Source organism: Glandiceps talaboti, chromosome 16, assembly GCF_964340395.1.
Source record: "Glandiceps talaboti chromosome 16, keGlaTala1.1, whole genome shotgun sequence".
Classification (NCBI taxonomy): Eukaryota; Metazoa; Hemichordata; class Enteropneusta; family Spengelidae; genus Glandiceps; species Glandiceps talaboti.
Window position 1 is genome coordinate 1,420,176 of NC_135564.1, and position 21,862 is coordinate 1,442,037.

A 21,862-nucleotide genomic window follows, 5' to 3' on the forward strand; every position below is an offset into this window, starting at 1 on the left:
ATCTCATGCTTGTTTCATCTCAAACCACTATACTCTATAGTGGTCTGAGGTTTCATGGATTTCAATGGATTGTCATTACTAATAGATATCGTGATCACGGTACATGGAAGTTTACAGGAAATTCATAAGTGGGTTGCAAGGAATGCTTGTCTGCTTGTCTTTCTGTCCTCTCCATATCTGTCTGTCGATCTCTGATTTCCAAGTTTTCTGTGTCTGTCCCTGTCTGTCTATCTATCTCTGCCTGTCAGTCCCTCTCTCTGCTTGTCTTCTGTCTGTCTGTCTGTCTGTCTGTCTGTCTGTCTGTCTGTCTGTCTGTCTGTCCCTCCCTCTTTCCATGTTTGTCTGTTGATCTCTGAATGTGCAAGTTTTAAACATCATATCATTAAACATGAAAGTAACAATTTATTGACATAATAATACTCAACAATTTAACACAGACTTCTCCAATTTGTAATTGGTTTAAAATATTCAGTAAACACCTACAGTTTGATTACAACTGTTCATACAAAATACACTACAATTTGTATACTAGATAGGATAGTAATAACTATAACTTAAGCTGTATATATTCTAGTAATAACCTCAAAATTCAGCCCTTGATGTTCATGAACCTCTATGGCTTGTAGAACACATCACAAAAAGAAGAAAAATGTCATCATGAGCACTACGGTGTCTGATAACATCACAGCTACATGTAGTTTGGAATCAAATAAGTGGGGTCATCTAAACCCTAATCATCTTTGATGTGATATGAGTCTGGTTTCCATGGTGATTAGGGTATGCAAAACCATATTAAGAATCTTGAAGTAATTAACAAACAAGTGGAAACATTGTTTGCTGGTTGACCATAACACATGGTCATGTGACGTCACATGGTCACAGTAGCATAATTTCTGTTGAGGGTTAGTAACTTTCAATTAAATGACAAGCAAAAAATAAAAGACCCTGTAAGTTTTGAAATAAAGCTGGTGCATCTTTAAAAAAACAATTATGTGCAACTTTTAACAATAAAGACTGTATAAAGAAAATCTGTTTATTAAGATACTAGTATTGGTATTCATTATTCACTCAAGCGCAAAAGATTACAGCTTGGGGTTGAAGGTTCACGTTTAGTACGCACAGATCATATACTATGATACAAAGTTGTCAACACATTACATTTCAATTTACTACTACCTAAATTAAACTATCACCATACATGACTTAAGTTATGTTTTATACCATTCAAAAAATAGACAAATACCTTCTTGCCAGGAAAATATACATTTGTACAAACATGGACACATGTACTGACCTAACAATAATTCCACAAAACGAAACCACCCCTATGCTGATTTTAAATGTATTTGATAAAGTTAGCAAAACTCTACTTACAAAACTAGTATCTATTATTATTCTATTACAGTGTTGTTGTTGTTGTTGTTGTTGTTGTTGTTGTTGTCAAGGCTTGTGCCCCCTGGCAACAAGGGAGAAGGACATGAAACAACATTTGCATAGTTTCCCCCTGGGTTATACCATTTATTTTGTGGGGAACCCTAGTGAAACTCAGATAGTTAATACTTGGTCAGAATCGTTGTGAACTAAAAACACCGATAAATCATCTTAAAAATAACAAGAAATCTTGAACACGTACTGTAATGTCAAATACAGTATAATATATTGAATACTTAAAACACACATCTGTAGAACTTAAAACGTCAACTCTCACATCAAGTTATAAATGTTATCATTTAATACTTCTGTAAATATAATTTTATTTCAATGTTGATGACTCAAGACAAACAAGTTCTGTCTGAATAGACAGTTTGTCTGATCTTGGCCTATATGGTTTAGTCTAAGGCAACAGTTTTGTCCAGTCGTCTGTAGTGTTGAAGGTCAATGAACTATGCTTATTCTTCTCTGAGCTTCTCGTCTGTAAGGTTTGTCATGAAGGGCGCCCTCAAACATAAGTCAACCCTTTTTAGGAGGAGCAACACACCATTCCTTATAGTCTTATGATCTTCCTACTTCTCCAGTTGGTTATTCCGACATTGAAAGGCAGTGAGGGATATACTATTTTTATTTACACCCAGTATATATTTTCCTACTGAAGCAACAAAAGTAGTTTACGATGATGGACTTTATCTAACCTTTGCTTTGTGAGAAGTTTGTGCTTTCGGGTAAGAATTTATTCAAAATTATGACAAATATCACATCAAGTGCCGAAGATGTGGTTTGCAATCTGTATACAGTAAACATACTATCTACTAAACCAGTAATATATACTATGAAAATATGCAACAAATGTTTGACGCGGTCAATGCTTGGCAAGATTGTACTCAAAATTATGAATATCACATCAACTGCCAAAGATTTGGTTCGCATTCTGTTAGCTGTAAACACTATACTAAACCAGTACCTGTTGTAAGAATATGTAACAAATTTGTACAACAATGTCTCACTGGAATGTAGATATTGGACACAGAGGTCATGACCTGAGGCATACAACTATCTATGACCAGTTCTTCATCACACCAGCACAACATACAATGTTAGAGATCGTTTGAAATTCAATGTAGTTTAGATGTTAGAGATCGTTTGAAATTCAATGTAGTTTAGTGTTGTTATTCAGGTATTGATATGACGTTTATTGCTGACATTGTATTATGCTGTATACATACTTGTTTATTGGGATACAATATGCCATGCCATCATTTCAGCTCTCCCTCTTGAAAAGAGAAGGCTGATTTGGGCTGAATGACATGATTTATTGTCCTATTCAAGTTATTTGAAAATCAAGATTGTGTAACATCCACTCTGAGGGTTGTTCCAACAAACTGCTTTGACTGTGTAAAGTGCGAGTACGACTATTCCAGTACTGCTGAAGTACAGAAAAAGTCACACAAAGCACTTCCACTGTATCAAAGTTTCCAGTACTGCTGTAGTACAGAAAAAGTCACACACAGCGCTTCCACTGTATCAAAGTTTCCAGTACTGCTGTAGTAATTTCAGTAAATCTTCACTTAGATATTATCATTCCTTGTCTAGGAAGCTGTGAACTTTGTATATATACCTACTTTGAAGACTATAAAAGGGACGACTACATAATACCTCTCTTTTTCTAAAGCTAGACTGCCACCAAGCTCGATTATTTTTTGAAAAAACTGCAAAATGGGCAATTAGAATATAGCATAAATATTCATAACACCATATCACTATTCCTCATTATATGGTATTCTGAAACTAAGATGTAATTCTCTTCCTGATATGATATGATATTTGTCTTTTTAGTATTCTGGTATGTTTTATCAAAATATCTCTATCTTGTACCCTTTCTACATAGACACTTTATGGACTTCTTGTTCTATATTGTCTAAATCTGAAGATAATTAAATGAACGTCATAATGACATATATACATAGCATCAATGACTCGGGATCATCAATATTACATTCATGACCACCATCCCCCAGGTGGGCAATAAAACATAATATTGCCCTTGCTAGCATGTGTTATTATATAAATAGAAACCTCATTCTATGTGAGTGCAATTCGCACAAGTGTGGGCACTCAAGGGTATTTGGACTCGTGCATGCACTTTTATGAGTATTCTAAGTAAGATCAGAGAGATTGCTGAAAGTACTTGTGTAAATACCCCAAGTACATCCCACTTACACGCACACTTCATGGGGTTCTGTTATTAAGATTTATGTATGAAATGATGGCCCTCTTTTTCAACAAGTCATTGCAAGTTTTTTGTAAACACAGAGACATACAGACAGACATTACACCATTCTTCTAGCACCATTTACATTATATAAGATGAAGGACACTTAGATATGAATCATCCATTTTATATCATTTATATTGTCCTTTCTAATATCTGAAAATAGACCTTTCTCTGGCTGCAATAGTTATTTTTTTTTAACATTTGGGCTTCCAAGACATTTTCTATCAAAATGTAAATTTCGCCGACTAAGTAGTCCATCAACAAAAGCCTTTCATGTCGGCAGTTTTAGTCACAATAATAGTTTTTATCCTGTGAGGAATGGTTGTTTTAGTGTGATATCAATTCCTTTATTCGTAGAAAGTTTATTCATAACAAGTCCATCATTTGCAGCACCCTTATTCCTCCTTTTCTCTCTGGTAATTCTGTATATCTTTCGTAGTTATGTCTTGTCCAAGACGATCAATTTCATTGACAATGAATTCCACATCCCGCTTGGAAGTCTTGGCATTGCTGAAGATGTGACGGAAGAAGTTTGGATAATCACCAAGAGGTTGGTAACCAATCATCAATGTGCCTGCTCTCACCATCCTTTCTTTGATAATTGGGGCCACCTATTGGCAAGATAGAGAAATTTTAACTGAATAGTGTTTTACATCAATGTAGTGGTAGGAACAAATTTTGTTTAGAATCACCAAAATAAACAAAATCATGCAACAAATATGTGAGCATAATTAGCTATTCATCTACATTTCGCAAAACTGGTAAATGGCCCGTACCTTATGAAGCAACTTTCTGAACTCTTCGTTTTCTGGCATCTCTCGTAATGCTGGTGGAGTGTACCAAAAACATACATTGGTACATTCAGGCTGCAAAAAAGTAACAGAAAATGTTATATGTATACCTCCTGTATAAAACTACTTTAAAGTCACCATTCAGGAGACACTCCATCAAAAAAGACAATTTGGAATTCAAACTGGACAAACTTGGGTACAAAACACTAACCAATTATTTGTAGTTGCAGTAATTACATAATCTAGGATGATCAGGAGGAAACTTGAGCTGCCTAGGATCCCGCACAAAGGTCTATGGGTAACCAAGACTAGATTACTTTAGTTACAAACAAGCTAGGAGAAGGTTGACAACTGTTACAGTGATTCATGCATGGACTCTCATGGAATTGATATCAGAATTCGCCATCATGCATTATTCCTGATAACAGTCTACACATTCCAATCAGACACTCGGGCAATTCTGTTAACTTCCAAAGCAACCACAGGTCACAGAGCCAAAGGTGCTGTCAAGGACAACAGCTAGCCTGTCACCCCTAGTCACCTATCTGAATACAGATCAGAGGTCTTATACTACATGACTACAAAACTACTTGATTCAGTCACGTTTTCAAAAAACATACTCACTTGTGTAACAAGTTTGAAACCTTCTCTCTCTGTTAGAAGTTTTACGAAATACCTAAAAATGAAGAAGAAGAAAAATCTTGCAATAATAATACCGATAAAATAATAATGTTAGTTTTTATAGAGTACTTTCCCACTCTGTGCTTACAATTATTACCCTTGGTGTATATGGATCTGCATCGGCACAACAACCCTTTATACTTTCTCAACTCCCTGGGGAGCATACAACCCATTGCAGACTTTATAAATACACAGGATTAAAGCACATTGTACAGATCAGTGTCAACAAAACAAACAAACAAACAAACAAACAAACAAACAAACACATGTGAATTATGATTAAAAAGGCATTGTGTATCATTAAATGAATTATTATTTTCCATGACTAAAAATTAGTATGCAATGTTTGTCAAAGAAATATTGAATATTTCTGATAAAACTAAAATAAACAAAGATGGCATGATAAATAAGAAAGATGGTATAAAACAAACAACAATCTAGCTTGGTGCAAACTGTTTGACTGTTCCAATGGTGTAGTTACACAGTAGAGTGCCACCATTGGTCAGAGTGTGGTGATTACCATGGTTACAATTCTTTACCTTGAATTGTCAAATTTGATGTTTATTTCTTCTTCAAATCCAAGGTTGCCTTTGGCCTTGAACATCAACCATAGTTTGAATGCATCCACTTTACGACCACATTGTATGACTTTATCTCCTGTATCGTACGACATGTCATAGAATTTATCCTGTTGAAATAGGTAACGTGCACCAGCACTATGTCCTCTATGCATTAATCCAATCTGTTGAAGAAAACCACGAAACAAACCAAATGATCAGTTTTGTTGAATTTATTGAAACAGAATCACAAAACTTATAATATCCTCAGGATAGTGTTATTCCAAATAGTTTATTAGAAAATTCAATTTTTAGAAATTTTTAGGTACCTGATATTTTACACTTGTAGGTTTCTCAATTTATCATAATATTATTTTTATGTTTACTTATTTTTTCTTTTTCTTTCTGTCAGTAGTTTCCTTTATAAATAATAATAATAATAACAAGATGATTTGTAATGCGCCTCATCTCCGAAGAGCTCGAAGCGCAGAGGAAGAGTGGATACAGAAATAGTTAATTGAAATGTGAATTCAAGGTAATGTGTATTAAATAAAATGAGAAAGAAAAACAGTTATTAGCAGTTGAAGAGGTGAGTTTTGAGAGAATGTCTGAAGGTTGACAAAGATTTGTTTAAAGTCCAATGTTTGAATCTAAAGTTATAACATGAGGAATACATAGGATAATTTTTTTTCTGAATCCCCCTTTTCTATAGCTCTGCCAGACAACTGTTTTTCACACCATGATACTTCAAATCCTAGATGGGTCTTTATCAGAAATTAGGTATATAACTGTGTAGTGGTGGATGTCATCTCTTTGTGACACAAATTCAACCTACCCCCGGTAATACTTACGTTATCTCGCATTAAAAATGCAGAGCACTGGAGTGGTACACCCATCATTTTGTGTTGACACCATGCCAATGAGTTTGTTCTCTCTACACCTTTCAGTAAATGCTTCCATTTTCTGGACATGACAGCAGAACCACCCCAGCAAGCCTGTAGAAAACAAAGACAAAAATACTCAGTCTGTAATCCAACATGTTTTATTTGGTTTTACTTTATGTGCTTTCCTTGGCACCTGGTTTGACTGAGGTAGAACAGTACATGGTTTAAGTTTTGTAAGCATTGAATAGTAATGAGTCAACGTAACTATTCAACCATCAAGATCTTCAGTTTACAGCCCAGGTATGGTTTTGCAACCAGAGATTGTACAGTGGAAGGGCCAAACTACAGGAGGGCACAGTGGAAGGGCCAAACTACAAGAGGGCCTGTGTGTTGTATTGCAGTCAGCAAAGACCCATATCAAGGCATACTGATAGTGAGAAAAAAATCAAAGCCAGCTCACTAAGTGAACAAATATTGACAAGCACACCATTTGCCATATTTGGGCAATTAGTACAGAAAATTGACACAGAAAATGCATAATGTGCTCTGCACTGAATTACACTGTACGCAATACTGGGTTATGATATTATAAGAGCATATATTTTATGCCATCAAGATCAGTTATTTATTTGTACAAATCCATTTCAACTTTGGAGGTCAAGATATATTTCAAGTATATACTCTGACAAGTTCTCAAGGTTGCATCTTTATTTACCTAATGCAATGGACTTTGACAAACACATAAATATCAACTATTGCGTTCATTATAAATGCTTTCCTCACATGGAATGTTGAATTGGTTTGAAATCAAATCATAATCATTCCTCCTCTCCTCACATGTGCTTTTACTGATTGAATCAGTTTGAGAACACAGCAGGGGATTAGTTTCCAACTGATTCAAAGTACATCAGTTCAGAACCAATGCAAAAGCAAGGCAGAAATCAGTTAACTTAACTGAGTTGATTCAGTTTGAATCAGCTTTGAGTAGAGTCATGTGAGGATAGGACTATAGAAAATGTACAAAACTTGACACAAAAGCAAGACAGAAACCAATTAACTTAATAATTAACTGAGTTGAGTCAGTTTGAATCAGTTTTGAGTCAAGTCATGTGAGAATAGGACTACAGAAAATGTACAAAACTAAATATACTTACATCCACATGCAGCCATATCTCATGTTTTTCACATATATCAGCTAATTTATCAAGTGGGTCAAAGGCACCAAATACTGTTGTACCACTTGTAGCATTCACAAAAAGAGGAACATGGCCCTGTGAAAAATAAAATGACAACAAAATTGGAACTCTCTATCCAGTGTGTGCTCTAAGCCCATTTAACATGTGGCACTCGAATGCAAAAATTTCTAGTGACACACCAGTTGTCTTGTAATATGTGGTGACAGACTCGCATGAAATACCAGTTTGTATTATTTTGACCTATAGCAATAAAATTTAGCTATCAGTGGAGGATACACTGTCTCTGTCTGCATATAGTCACTGCTTTGAGTGAAGTTTACCACTATGATAAACTATATCAGAATAATCTCCACCCCATCCCTAGTCTGAAAGATCAGCCATAATGGCAGAGCTCGAAATTAACAGTAGTCCCATGCCCACAGAATACCAATTCTTGTCATGGGGCTACCATAATTTGCAACTGGTAGCCACCTCAGGCTACCACTGATTATGTGATGAGGATGGAAGATTTACGGACATGAAAGTATTTTAATAACACAGATATTTCCAATAGAGGAAATTGGTTTTCAGTTCAGGAATGTGGGACTACAGGTCACAATTCTTGGGCTACCAATTTCTGAAATTGGTAGCCCCCTAGGACTACCAAAGAAAAAAGTTAATTTCGAGCCCTGAATGGGTCCACTTGTGTATTCACTCACTACCCCATTATATAAATGCCAAGTGGAAGGAATACCTGGATCTTTCAGGTTATTCCCCTCCACCCCCCCCCCACCCCCCAAGTTTCCAACCTAGTGGGGAAATCACAATCACTTCCTTACATAACTCTATTGTTACACAGTAAACAATTACAATCCAAACAATTCTACTTTTCAAAGTAAGACAGGAATTGGGAAGATATAGAATGCATAATATGACTAAACAATTTGGTAAAAGGGAAATAAGTTCTAAATAATGTACCTTTTTAGATAACAACAGTATCATTATTTTGCGGGCTGACAGGCTGAACTGTGGGTCATTCAAAACGAGTCTTCTTATGATATGAAATGTTTCCTTTGCATAAAATTATCCATGAAATATTCATAGTGCTTTCGAGGCCGTTGTTATTTTCATGAAGCCGACGCAAAAAGTAAAATCATTGCCGATAAATATAAAGAAATTGAGCGAGGATGCTGGTCAGAGCGGATCGTGGCATGCGTCACCATCAGCCTTGCAATATTCTCTGTTTTATCACAGATATGGCTGTCATTTTCAAGTTCATCAATGTCTTAAAAGAAAGCTCACATTTGATAGTATGGGTGTAGGCACTGTGAATGGAATCACTAAGTATTATAGCTGCAAAGTTATGATCATGCATATTATGAAATTTAACAACAAATATGGCCGTCATTCGGCCATATTTGATTCAGTCACAAAACAAAGTGACGTATGTTGTTACCTTTGTACCAGGTTTGGTTGAAATTGGTTGGTGTATGCCAGAGATATTAGGTTGAGTGCACAGACAGAACCCAACGTATAAATCCCCTTCCGGACGGTAACCGTTGGGGACTAACAAACTAAAGATGCACACTCAACAATCTTAATAAAGACCACACACACTACTACACGCTTGCTCCAAACTATATTTTTTTCAGTGAAGTTTCCTATCTCATAAAGATCGAGCTTCATCAAAGCCTGTGCATGTATAGAGTTACTAACCTGTTCTTTAGCTTCAATAATTTTCTTTTCTAAGTCTTCTGGAATCATTCTACCCCTGTTAATGAAAACACAACAAATTTTGCCCATGTAAATAAAGAACTTAACAATTACTATCTGTCAATGCACTTTTTTTACAAACTTCTTGTTGACAATTTGATCCTTTACAGTGTACAAGATACTTTGATTTATTTAAATAAAATATTACACATTGTCAGATGTTGTTTTTATCTCAAAAAATCCACTGAATAGATTCAAAGTTGACATAGCGCTGTGGAATACAATGTTGTTTTTATCTTGGCTGCAAATTTGACTATTTGCATTCAGACTGTTGGAACAAGACTGTGCAAACAAGTTGTATTGCATCATGTATTTCAGTTTTCTATGTGAACAGGTGATCCCATCTGACCTTTTTATTTGGATAACCTTAGCATACCCCACTTTCATTATTTTTTATTGGTACATTACGGCTAGAGATATTAGTTGTTAAGAGACTTAAATTTAGCCAATGACATTACGTTTTGATGTCACATGTCACATAAAAATGATGGATTACCAGAGTACTTAGTCTGTGGGTATTGTTCACATGTTAACAAGTGGATATGCTATATTTATTTTAGAGGACCAGTTTTGTTTGGATGAAAACGTACGTGCTAAAAACACTTATCTGGTAGGGCCTGTCAGGCCATAGACCCTTTTAGAGGACCAGTTTTGTTTGGATGAAAACGTACGTGCTAAAAACACTTATCTGGTAGGGCCTGTCAGGCCATAGACCCTTTTAGAGGACCAGTTTTGTTAGGATGAAAACGTACGTGCTAAAAACAGTTATCTGGCAGGGCCTGTCAGGCCATAGACCCTACATGGGTCAGCCGCATGTAAGATTCATTTACATATGTCAGTTCATTTACATACTCATTTACATAACCGTGTAACGGATTTTGCGTGACTCAGCAAGATTTTAATCGTAGCCAGAGAATCTATTAGGTTTGATAATCCAATTTCTAGCAAGGTGTAAAAGGGATTATTACTGACTTTGTTTGAACGACATGCTGGCAGAGACAGAGACATGTCACGTTCGTGTAGGGTCTATAGTCACGCAGAGCTCAGACCACTATAGAGAAATGGTCTGAGGGTATAGGTGTAGAAAAAATTGATCCTGAACAAAAGAATGATCCTATGTAATCCATATGGCTTCACTGATAGATAACACGAATGTGATGACCAGGGGATTTAAACATAGCGTTTTAAAGACATTTATTTCAGATTAGGACTACAAATTTTAGGTGTAAAAAACTGTTGTCTGGCAAAGCTGTACAAAATTGGTCCAGAACAAAGAATTCTTATGTAATCCTTATGGCTAAAGTGGTAAGATTACAGTAATGTGGGAATTGGGATGGAAACCATGGCATGGGATAGGTACTGTGGGAATTGGGATTGAAACCATGGCCTGGGATAGGTACTGTGGGAATTGGGATGGAAACCATGGCATGGGATAGGTACTGTGGGATTTGGGATTGAAACCATGGCCTGGGATAGGTACTGTGGGAATTGGGATGGAAACCATGGCATGGGATAGGTACTGTGGGAATTGGGATTGAAACCATGGCCTGGGATAGGTACTGTGAGAATTGGGATGGAAACCATGGCATGGGATAGGTATTGTGGGAATTGGGATTGAAACCATGGCCTGGGATAGGTACTGTGGGAATTGGGATGGAAACCATGGCATGGGATAGGTAATATGGAATGCTAAATTTTCAATTCTGTAAAAAATACAAAAAAAGATAGATAGCTATTTTCTCCATAATAAATAAATTGAACCTTTTGAGGTGTGACTGTAAAAGGATAATTTTTTAAGTAATGTGTAATTTGCAGTTAATTTTCTTTGTGTATTGTATTCTAATCGACCCCTGGTATCGAATTATCTCTATAAATAGAGATGTTGATATCCAATGCCACAGATTATTAACACTAGACTAGAATAAAACAGAACTACCATGCTTTTGGTGACTGCGATTACAATATTCCAAACTACTTATTTTAGAACTACCCGTCTGTCTACTTGTTGGAACTGTACACTCTTGGATAGTGAATGGGTGTATCAAGTCACAGATCCTGCAAGAAGATAGATCTGTGGCCATTTGCTCACTTTATTTTCATAACTATTCATTATTCCTTGACGTACTTTTCGACTGAAATCATGCAAATAATTTCATATACATTATTATCTAAATTTGGTGTAAAAGGTGAACACACTTCATGTAAAAAATTGGAAATAAATTAGATTTTTGTTAACATATAGCATGACATATTTACCTTAATAGAAACTAGGCCATCGGTTCAACAACCGACTTTTTTTGTACAAATACTGAGATGTGGAGATTTGAAATGTTACAGTGGAAAATTCCATGACATCACGCTAGTTAAAGAGAGTTGTAAATGAATATGTTCGTCTAAATATATTTGGCTACATTTTTTGTACAATGTACAGAGAGAGGTAGGACTTGAAAAGTCACAACGGAAAATTCCATGACATCACACTTGTTGTAGAGAGTCATAAATCATATAGAACATCTACCTCAGCACCATTTCTGTTTTGTTTAAAAATACATAGATTTCTAAAATGTGATAATCAGTGACATTAGAAAAAACATGCCAATTATATGTGAAGAAATGGTGTCAACTATGAAATATTATATTTTACCAAAAATTTTTTTTTTTTGTCTAGTAACTGAGAAATTCAAGACAATCCAACAGTTTATATGGTGTTACTTGGAGTCCAGGATGTCCTAAAAGAATACATGAAAACATCTGGAATATCATGAAAGGACAAAATTACAGGCTATTTTCACACACTTGGGTGGAATATCTATTTTCAAAGATTTTAATTTTTAATAAAACAAGTATTTTCAAATCCTACCTGAATATTATTGTTTCAAATCCTACCTGAATATTATTGTAAATAAATGCCATAAAGGAAGTCTAAAACTAGAGCATTTTCAGCAAAATTTTATTTTAGTATTATTTCTATATCAAAACACTGTTAACAATAATGAAGATTTGCACTCTGTCCCCATCCTATGAATATCTGAAGATGGCAAGATTATAAGACTTGACTGACATAATTTAATATCTATCATTATTAATCATACTTAGTTAATATTAATATCAAAAAATAAATACTGCATAAAGTAGATGACATTTCTATTAGATATCATTTATGAAAACACTTTTGTATACATTAATTATTGTACAAAAATTGTGTAATATATAAAGGTGGCTACATCTTCTTTTTACAACTATGTTCAAATGTGCCAATGGAAAATTCCATGACAGCAGACTTGTTAATAAAATAGAGTCTTCTGCTACAGAATGTAATTATTGTAGCCGCCATGTTAAAACAGAACTACGGAAAATTCCATGACATCACAACATCAAATAGGTGTACATATATTCATAAATCATTGACAATCACAATATACATTAAAAACTGCATTTTATTTACACCAGACTGCATTTTATTTATACCAGGAGACAACAGTGTGTCAGCAATAAATAAAGGTCTTTCACCTTAAATTCTTCGAAAGAGCAGCTGGACAAAAATGACAAAATGTAGAGTCAAACAATGCAGATCTTGCTGTCATGGTTACAACCAAAACACTCAAGGCATTGCTAATGTAATGTGATACATTTCATTTTGCACACAATCAAGGTTACCAGAGGTCATACACATACTTAGAAGGCATAGGATGTCTGGATGCAAGTCGCTGTCACACAGCTTTGTTCAAATTGTAGGCAGGTCATGCCATTGTTTATTTTTCAATTCCAGAAAAATGTCAAACATTCTTCTTTTTTTCATGGGAAGGGAAGGTTTGGGGGGAGGGGAGGGGGTTGATGGAGGGGGTATTTCAATGAGAATATGTAAATATGTTACTTTGATGTAAATATTTTGAATTTTACTAAAAAATAATTTCTGTTATAAATATATTTATGCATTATCATACATATCTATAACAAATACAGACATAGTATCACGTCTGATATCTTAATTTGCTGTTTAAGTAGAATTTGAATATTCAGTTCAAAAACAGAAATCAAAATATTCAGATATCAAATTTTTCATAACATTATGATGTTAGGTAAAGTTTGTAGTGTCAGTACACTTTAGATATTCATCGGAATGAATTCAGAATAAAATACCAAACAGTGGAAATAGACTGTTCTTTATCATTTTTAGCTTACCTTTCATCACATTTAACCAAACACACATTGTCTGTTCCAAAACCAAGAAAACTTGCTCCCTTTTTGATTGAATAATGCGACTGAAACAAAAATAAAAATGAGTCAAACAAATGAATGTGAATCTACACTTAACGATTAACTTTCATGAATATATTTTTAAAATTATTGAAAGATTTCTTGCATGACTACAGTTGTTTTTACTGTAGCCTTCCTTTTGTAGAAATAAACACTTAAAAAGCTATTGAGGATTACATGTCAAATACTGTGTCAACATTTTGACACCTAAAGGGTATAAAGCCACAATAACTGCATTCAGGGGACAATGTTTATATATACATCAGGTGTTGTACATATCTATCCACACAGACACAAGCGTATATACCTTATAAATACCAATATCAAGTGTTATTCACTTCCTGTAATCTCTAGCTTTTAGTTAATTCTCCTTTGGAAATAAAGATATTCCGATTTTGCCACAAATGGAGTAACATCTCTCTCTCCCTCTTACTATCCACCGTTCCCCAACCTAGTATTGGGTCCGGAGCCAAAAACACCCCCATTACAGATATTGAAGTTTGGGAATGAAAAACTAAATGGCAATATGTCTCACTGAAATAGAATAATATCAAATAATATCTGTAATTATATCAATAAAATTAACTTGTTTGCAAGTAATTTGAACCATTGCAGCTTGAATACTAGTATACAGAGATATTTTGACAGAAAAAGTGAGTAAAACTTACATGTTCTGATGTATAGCTGATTAGTCTAGGTAAACCAAACAGGCCTTTTGTTTTCACATCATCTCCATATTTGTTGTACCTTGCTAGATTCATACCATACATATTGGCAATGGAGCCACCTGTCAAAAATAAATCACTCAAGGTTCAAATTTGGAAGTCGAAATCACTGAAAATGACAACAGTATGTCAACAAAATACGCAATATTTTATTCCAACAAAAAAACCTGAATTATTTTTCTTTCAAAATCTAACTATTATCTGCAAACTACATTTTTTATAGCCATTCTTGGAGATGATTACAGTTTGGTTTTAAACACCACTGGAATTATGACAGCATGTCCAAAAAATACAATAGATTTCAAAAACAAAATTTTGAAAAAAATTATCAATTTATATTACATTTTGATACAAGTCCTTGAGCCTATGTGATGTATCTATGGTGTGATTCTATTCAGACCAATAACAGCTATTGTTTATATTGTGATTACATAATGTTGAATCTAATATCATAGGTTAGGTGACAAAAAATGTCTGTTTCCGATAACATGGCCTCAGAGAATAGGGTAGGAAGGTTGGGATTTTACTACATTTTATTTTATCTTTTTATTTTTGAAAAATATTGCTTCGACCCAAAACCAAACACCAGGCAGAATACCCCTTCTGTGATAGTTTGATGAAATATGTACAGGCCTCACTGGGGAAGAAAACAGATGTACATGAATGTTAAAAACATAAATAATTTTGCATGTTTTTCAAAATCTTTAAGAAATGCTTAGGGTAAGGCATGGTATCGGAAATACATTTTTTTTTATTTTGCCTTAGTATATAAATGTACTTGATTTTAATACCTAAAGAGTTCAGTATGCCTATCAGTTACATTGCAGTGTCATTGTCTGTGTTAAAGTATACCACTATTTTGACCTAACAAGGCATATCACTCCCTATACAATCACTGGACAACATTGCACTTTAAATAAACTCTGCTGAACTATTAGAAAGACCTAGGTCAGTGCACTGTCACCTAACTGTCAATCATTAATCATGTGACCATGATTGATGGTAAAAATGTTCTAAACATCATCATAACTTAATTTTAATAGGACAAATAATCAAAATGAACTTGGCCCTTGGAAAGGACCCTACAGTTCTCCAGTAGCTGGCTATAGGATTGTATTGTATTCACTTTATTTCTGTATGTTATTTTTGTATGCTTTACCATGCTTGCTATGGCATGTTGTTATGCACTAAAGATTGATTGATTGATTGATTGATTGATTGATTGATTGATTGATTGATTGATTGATTGATTGATTGATTGATTGATTGATTGATTGAAAAGCATACACAGCTATACTTCTTTGTACAGTATTATAATAATTAAAAATACATGTAATATTAAAATATAAATTTTTCCAACATTCTAGCTTGCACTTCATATCATTGCTGGAGGATATATGTAAAAGGTTACATTTGCATGCAACAATTAGTGCCGGAATGTTTATTTCTGTATTTATAGAATATAATACCAGCAGCTTTATGGATATGATAAACAAATACTTCAATGGCAGTTTACCTTAGTTTATTTAGTAGTAGTAGTATTATTATTGACTTAAATTGTTGAGCCATAGGCTATAATCTTTAACACAATGTCCAGAAGGCAAATATACAATATTTGCATTAAAAAATACACTGACACACACATGTACATTAAACACAGAACTACCCTATACAAAGAGGATTATGGGTAATCTATGCAAATGCGGGAACTTTAAACTGCTATTCAGAGCACTAGCTTCTGGGTGTTGTTTTCAGCATTTTTTCTGTGCTCTGAGAAACACACAGGTCATGAATCATGTACACATTGTTTGTGAATGTCGTCGGATGGTAACTTGATACACTAATTAGTTGAAAATCGATCAGTTTGTATCATAGAATGTAAAAACCTTTCAAAATGAGACAAATTCTCCTGCAAACTGCTGTTTAGATATATTAGTTAATCTGTATGATAGAGGACTTTGGTATTTAAAAACATGTACTACCATAATGTAATTTCCACTCAAGAGAGGGAGATAGTGAAGTCCTGATTTAATTTGTAAGAATGAAAATTTCACATGCTTACACAAGTTTCCTTTATCAAATTTCCAATATATTTGTAATAAGCTGTTTCTCCAAATTCAAAATTTACATAATAAAAACATTGATTACTTTTGATTCTGGTTTAATAGCTTGTTTTTTTGTGTGCCAGTATAATATTTTGGGGATTTTGTTGAGGTCTATATACCATGATGTGTACTGTAAGCTTATATATTTTCACTACTCGATTCGATTCTAGTCTTCAGCTAACTCTTAGATATTAATTTTTACTAATAATCTGACTGGTACATTGTTTTCATGTACAAAGGGGCAATTTAGCCACTATATATTTACGTTTTTGTTTTCTAGCAAACAAAACAACGTACCTGGACAAAAGACTCCATCTCCGCTGACATAACCAATACTTTCACGTAATCGTTTGATAACTTCATGTTCCATGAGTACAAACAGGGGGGCTACTTCATATGTGTACCTTTGTAATTAGCAAAAAAAAATAGGAGAAAGTCAAATTTAATGGAACAGGAAAGAGGAATGAAAGAGATGAAAAAATCAATCACAAAACAAATGTTGCCATATATGGATCTATCTATACTTACCATATATGGATCAAAACATTCCATATATGGATTTCAACATTCCAAATATGGATGGTCATTTCCATATGTAGAACTAATCATGATGTCCTTCTGGCCCCCTTCTGGGCAAGAAAACATGTTTTAGTGAATTAAATCAAACAACAGTCTATTTCTATAAAGGTAAGTATTGTCAACTTTTGGAAAACATCTTTAGTAGAGTTTGTCAAATTGCATAGACACTGAATTTATACATTCTTAAGGCGTACTGTTTGCAGAATATTTAAAGGCATACTGAATAATCCCTTCAAACTGACTGGAATCAAACTTGGTTATACATATTACATGATAAAACTGATAAATTATCAAATTACTTAATTTTGTATACGTACAAAAATGTCAAGGAATGTTCTACAGCACCATCAAATGTAGTAACAATGCCAGAGAAGAATTTAAATATCACTGAAGGCATGCACTGACATTAACACTATACTAGAATAGTTTAATAAAGGCTTTATGACCATATTTTCACTGGAGTAAAGAGCTTACAAACTGAGCTTGCGCCACTTTTAACACATACAATATGACAAACTTGATTTGTTTCTATAGTACTCCATTTGGTAATTTTAGACAGTAACATTAATATATTTAAAATGTGCATATTTCTATGTTGGTATTTTATTTAAAATGTGCATATTTCTATGTTGGTATTTTATTTAAAATGTGTATATTTCTATGTTAGTATTTTATTTAAAATGTGTATATTTCTATGTTGGTATTTTATTTAAAATGTGCATATTTCTATGTTAGTATTTTATTTAAAATGTGCATATTCCTATGTTACTATTTTATTTAAAATGTGCATATTTCTATGTTAGTATTTCATTTAAAATGTGCATATTTCTATGTTAGTATTTTATTTAAAATGTGCATATTTCTATGTTAGTATTTTATTTAAAATGTGTATATTTCTATGTTAGTATTTTATTTAAAATGTGTATATTCCTATGTTAGTATTTTATTTAAAATGTGCATATTTCTATGTTACTATTTTATTTAAAATGTGCATATTTCTATGTTACTATTTTATTTAAAATGTGCATATTTCTATGTTACTATTTTATTTAAAATGTGCATATTTCTATGTTACTATTTTATTTAAAATGTGTATATTCCTATGTTAGTATTTTATTTAATATGTGCATATTCCTATGTTACTATTTTATTTAAAATGTGCATATTTCTATGTTACTATTTTATTTAAAATGTGCATATTTCTATGTTAGTATTTCATTTAAAATGTGCATATTTCTATGTTAGTATTTTATTTAAAATGTGCATATTTCTATGTTAGTATTTTATTTAAAATGTGTATATTTCTATGTTAGTATTTTATTTAAAATGTGCATATTTCTATGTTAGTATTTTATTTAAAATGTGCATATTTCTATGTTAGTATTTTATGAAAAATGTGCATATTTCTATGTTAGTATTTTATTTAAAATGTGTATATTTCTATGTTAGTATTTTATTTAAAATGTGCATATTTCTATGTTACTATTTTATTTAAAATGTGCATATTTCTACGTTAGTATTTTATTTAAAATGTGTATATTTCTATGTTACTATTTTATTTAAAATGTGCATATTTCTATGTTGGTATTTTATTTAAAATGTGTATATTTCTATGTTAGTATTTTATTTAAAATGTGCATATTTCTATGTTACTATTTTATTTAAAATGTGCATATTTCTATGTTAGTATTTTATTTAAAATGTGCATATTTCTATGTTACTATTTTATTTAAAATGTGCATATTTCTATGTTACTATTTTATTTAAAATGTGCATATTTCTATGTTAGTATTTTATTTAAAATGTGCATATTTCTATGTTAGTATTTTATTTAAAATGTGTATATTTCTATGTTAGTATTTTATTTAAAATGTGCATATTTCTATGTTAGTATTTTATTTAAAATGTGCATATTTCTATGTTACTATTTTATTTAAAATGTGCATATTTCTATGTTAGTATTTTATTTAAAATGTGTATATTTCTATGTTAGTATTTTATTTAAAATGTGCATATTTCTATGTTAGTATTTTATTTAAAATGTGCATATTTCTGTGTTAGTATTTTATTTAAAATGTGTATATTTCTATGTTGGTATTTTATTTAAAATGTGCATATTTCTATGTTAGTATTTTATTTAAAATGTGCATATTCCTATGTTACTATTTTATTTAAAATGTGCATATTTCTATGTTACTATTTTATTTAAAATGTGCATATTTCTATGTTACTATTTTATTTAAAATGTGCATATTTCTATGTTACTATTTTATTTAAAATGTGCATATTTCTATGTTAGTATTTTATTTAAAATGTGCATATTTCTATGTTACTATTTTATTTAAAATGTGCATATTTCTATGTTAGTATTTTATTTAAAATGTGCATATTTCTATGTTAGTATTTTATTTAAAATGTGCATATTTCTGTGTTAGTATTTTATTTAAAATGTGCATATTTCTATGTTAGTATTTTATTTAAAATGTGCATATTTCTATGTTAGTATTTTATTTAAAATGTGTATATTTCTATGTTAGTATTTTATTTAAAATGTGTATATTTCTATGTTAGTATTTTATTTAAAATGTGTATATTTCTATGTTACTATTTTATTTAAAATGTGTATATTTCTATGTTAGTATTTTATTTAAAATGTGTATATTTCTATGTTAGTATTTTATTTAAAATGTGCATATTTCTATGTTAGTATTTTATTTAAAATGTGCATATTTCTGTGTTAGTATTTTATTTAAAATGTGCATATTTCTATGTTAGTATTTTATTTAAAATGTGCATATTTCTATGTTAGTATTTTATTTAAAATGTGTATATTTCTATGTTAGTATTTTATTTAAAATGTGCATATTTCTATGTTAGTATTTTATTTAAAATGTGCATATTTCTATGTTAGTATTTTATTTAAAATGTGCATATTTCTATGTTAGTATTTTATTTAAAATGTGTATATTTCTATGTTAGTATTTTATTTAAAATGTGCATATTTCTATGTTAGTATTTTATTTAAAATGTGCATATTTCTATGTTAGTATTTTATTTAAAATGTGTATATTTCTATGTTAGTATTTTATTTAAAATGTGCATATTTCTATGTTACTATTTTATTTAAAATGTGCATATTTCTGTGTTACTATTTTATTTAAAATGTGTATATTCCTATGTTACTATTTTATTTAAAATGTGTATATTTCTATGTTACTATTTTATTTAAAATGTGTATATTTCTGTGTTACTATTTTATTTAAAATGTGCATATTTCTATGTTAGTATTTTATTTAAAATGTGTATATTTCTGTGTTAGTATTTTATTTAAAATGTGTATATTTCTATGTTAGTATTTTATTTAAAATGTGTATATTTCTATGTTAGTATTTTATTTAAAATGTGCATATTTCTATGTTAGTATTTTATTTAAAATGTGCATATTTCTATGTTAGTATTTTATTTAAAATGTGCATATTTCTATGTTACTATTTTATTTAAAATGTGTATATTTCTATGTTAGTATTTTATTTAAAATGTGTATATTTCTGTGTTAGTATTTTATTTAAAATGTGTATATTTCTATGTTAGTATTTTATTTAAAATGTGTATATTTCTATGTTAGTATTTTATTTAAAATGTGCATATTTCTATGTTACTATTTTATTTAAAATGTGCATATTTCTATGTTAGTATTTTATTTAAAATGTGCATATTTCTATGTTACTATTTTATTTAAAATGTGTATATTTCTATGTTAGTATTTTATTTAAAATGTGCATATTTCTATGTTAGTATTTTATTTAAAATGTGTATATTTCTATGTTAGTATTTTATTTAAAATGTGCATATTTCTATGTTACTATTTTATTTAAAATGTGCATATTTCTATGTTGGTATTTTATTTAAAATGTGCATATTTCTATGTTAGTATTTTATTTAAAATGTGCATATTTCTGTGTTACTATTTTATTTAAAATGTGCATATTTCTATGTTACTATTTTATTTAAAATGTGCATATTTCTGTGTTAGTATTTTATTTAAAATGTGCATATTTCTATGTTAGTATTTTATTTAAAATGTGTATATTTCTATGTTGGTATTTTATTTAAAATGTGCATATTTCTATGTTAGTATTTTATTTAAAATGTGCATATTTCTATGTTGGTATTTTATTTAAAATGTGTATATTTCTATGTTAGTATTTTATTTAAAATGTGCATATTTCTATGTTAGTATTTTATTTAAAATGTGCATATTTCTATGTTGGTATTTTATTTAAAATGTGCATATTTCTATGTTAGTATTTTATTTAAAATGTGCATATTTCTATGTTAGTATTTTATTTAAAATGTGCATATTTCTATGTTACTATTTTATTTAAAATGTGCATATTTCTATGTTACTATTTTATTTAAAATGTGCATATTTCTATGTTACTATTTTATTTAAAATGTGCATATTTCTATGTTAGTATTTTATTTAAAATGTGCATATTTCTATGTTACTATTTTATTTAAAATGTGCATATTTCTATGTTACTATTTTATTTAAAATGTGTATATTTCTATGTTAGTATTTTATTTAAAATGTGTATATTTCTATGTTAGTATTTTATTTAAAAT

At 31.1% G+C, this 21,862-nt stretch overlaps 1 protein-coding gene across 1 annotated transcript in view; it reads right to left on the bottom strand.

Moving 5' to 3' along the window:
- Positions 1-426: 426 nt before the first annotated feature.
- Positions 427-21,862, bottom strand: part of LOC144447305 (cysteine sulfinic acid decarboxylase-like) — a 36,783-nt gene continuing 15,347 nt past the window's right edge. The window contains exons 6-15 of the mRNA XM_078137233.1: positions 16,955-17,061; positions 14,496-14,614; positions 13,753-13,832; positions 9,514-9,568; positions 7,777-7,893; positions 6,590-6,733; positions 5,721-5,923; positions 5,125-5,176; positions 4,486-4,575; positions 427-4,320 (exon numbers count right to left, since the gene is read on the bottom strand). Coding sequence (XP_077993359.1) covers positions 4,105-4,320; positions 4,486-4,575; positions 5,125-5,176; positions 5,721-5,923; positions 6,590-6,733; positions 7,777-7,893; positions 9,514-9,568; positions 13,753-13,832; positions 14,496-14,614; positions 16,955-17,061 — 1,183 coding nt within the window. The 3' untranslated portion in view covers positions 427-4,104. The remainder of the gene's footprint in view (positions 4,321-4,485; positions 4,576-5,124; positions 5,177-5,720; positions 5,924-6,589; positions 6,734-7,776; positions 7,894-9,513; positions 9,569-13,752; positions 13,833-14,495; positions 14,615-16,954; positions 17,062-21,862) is intronic.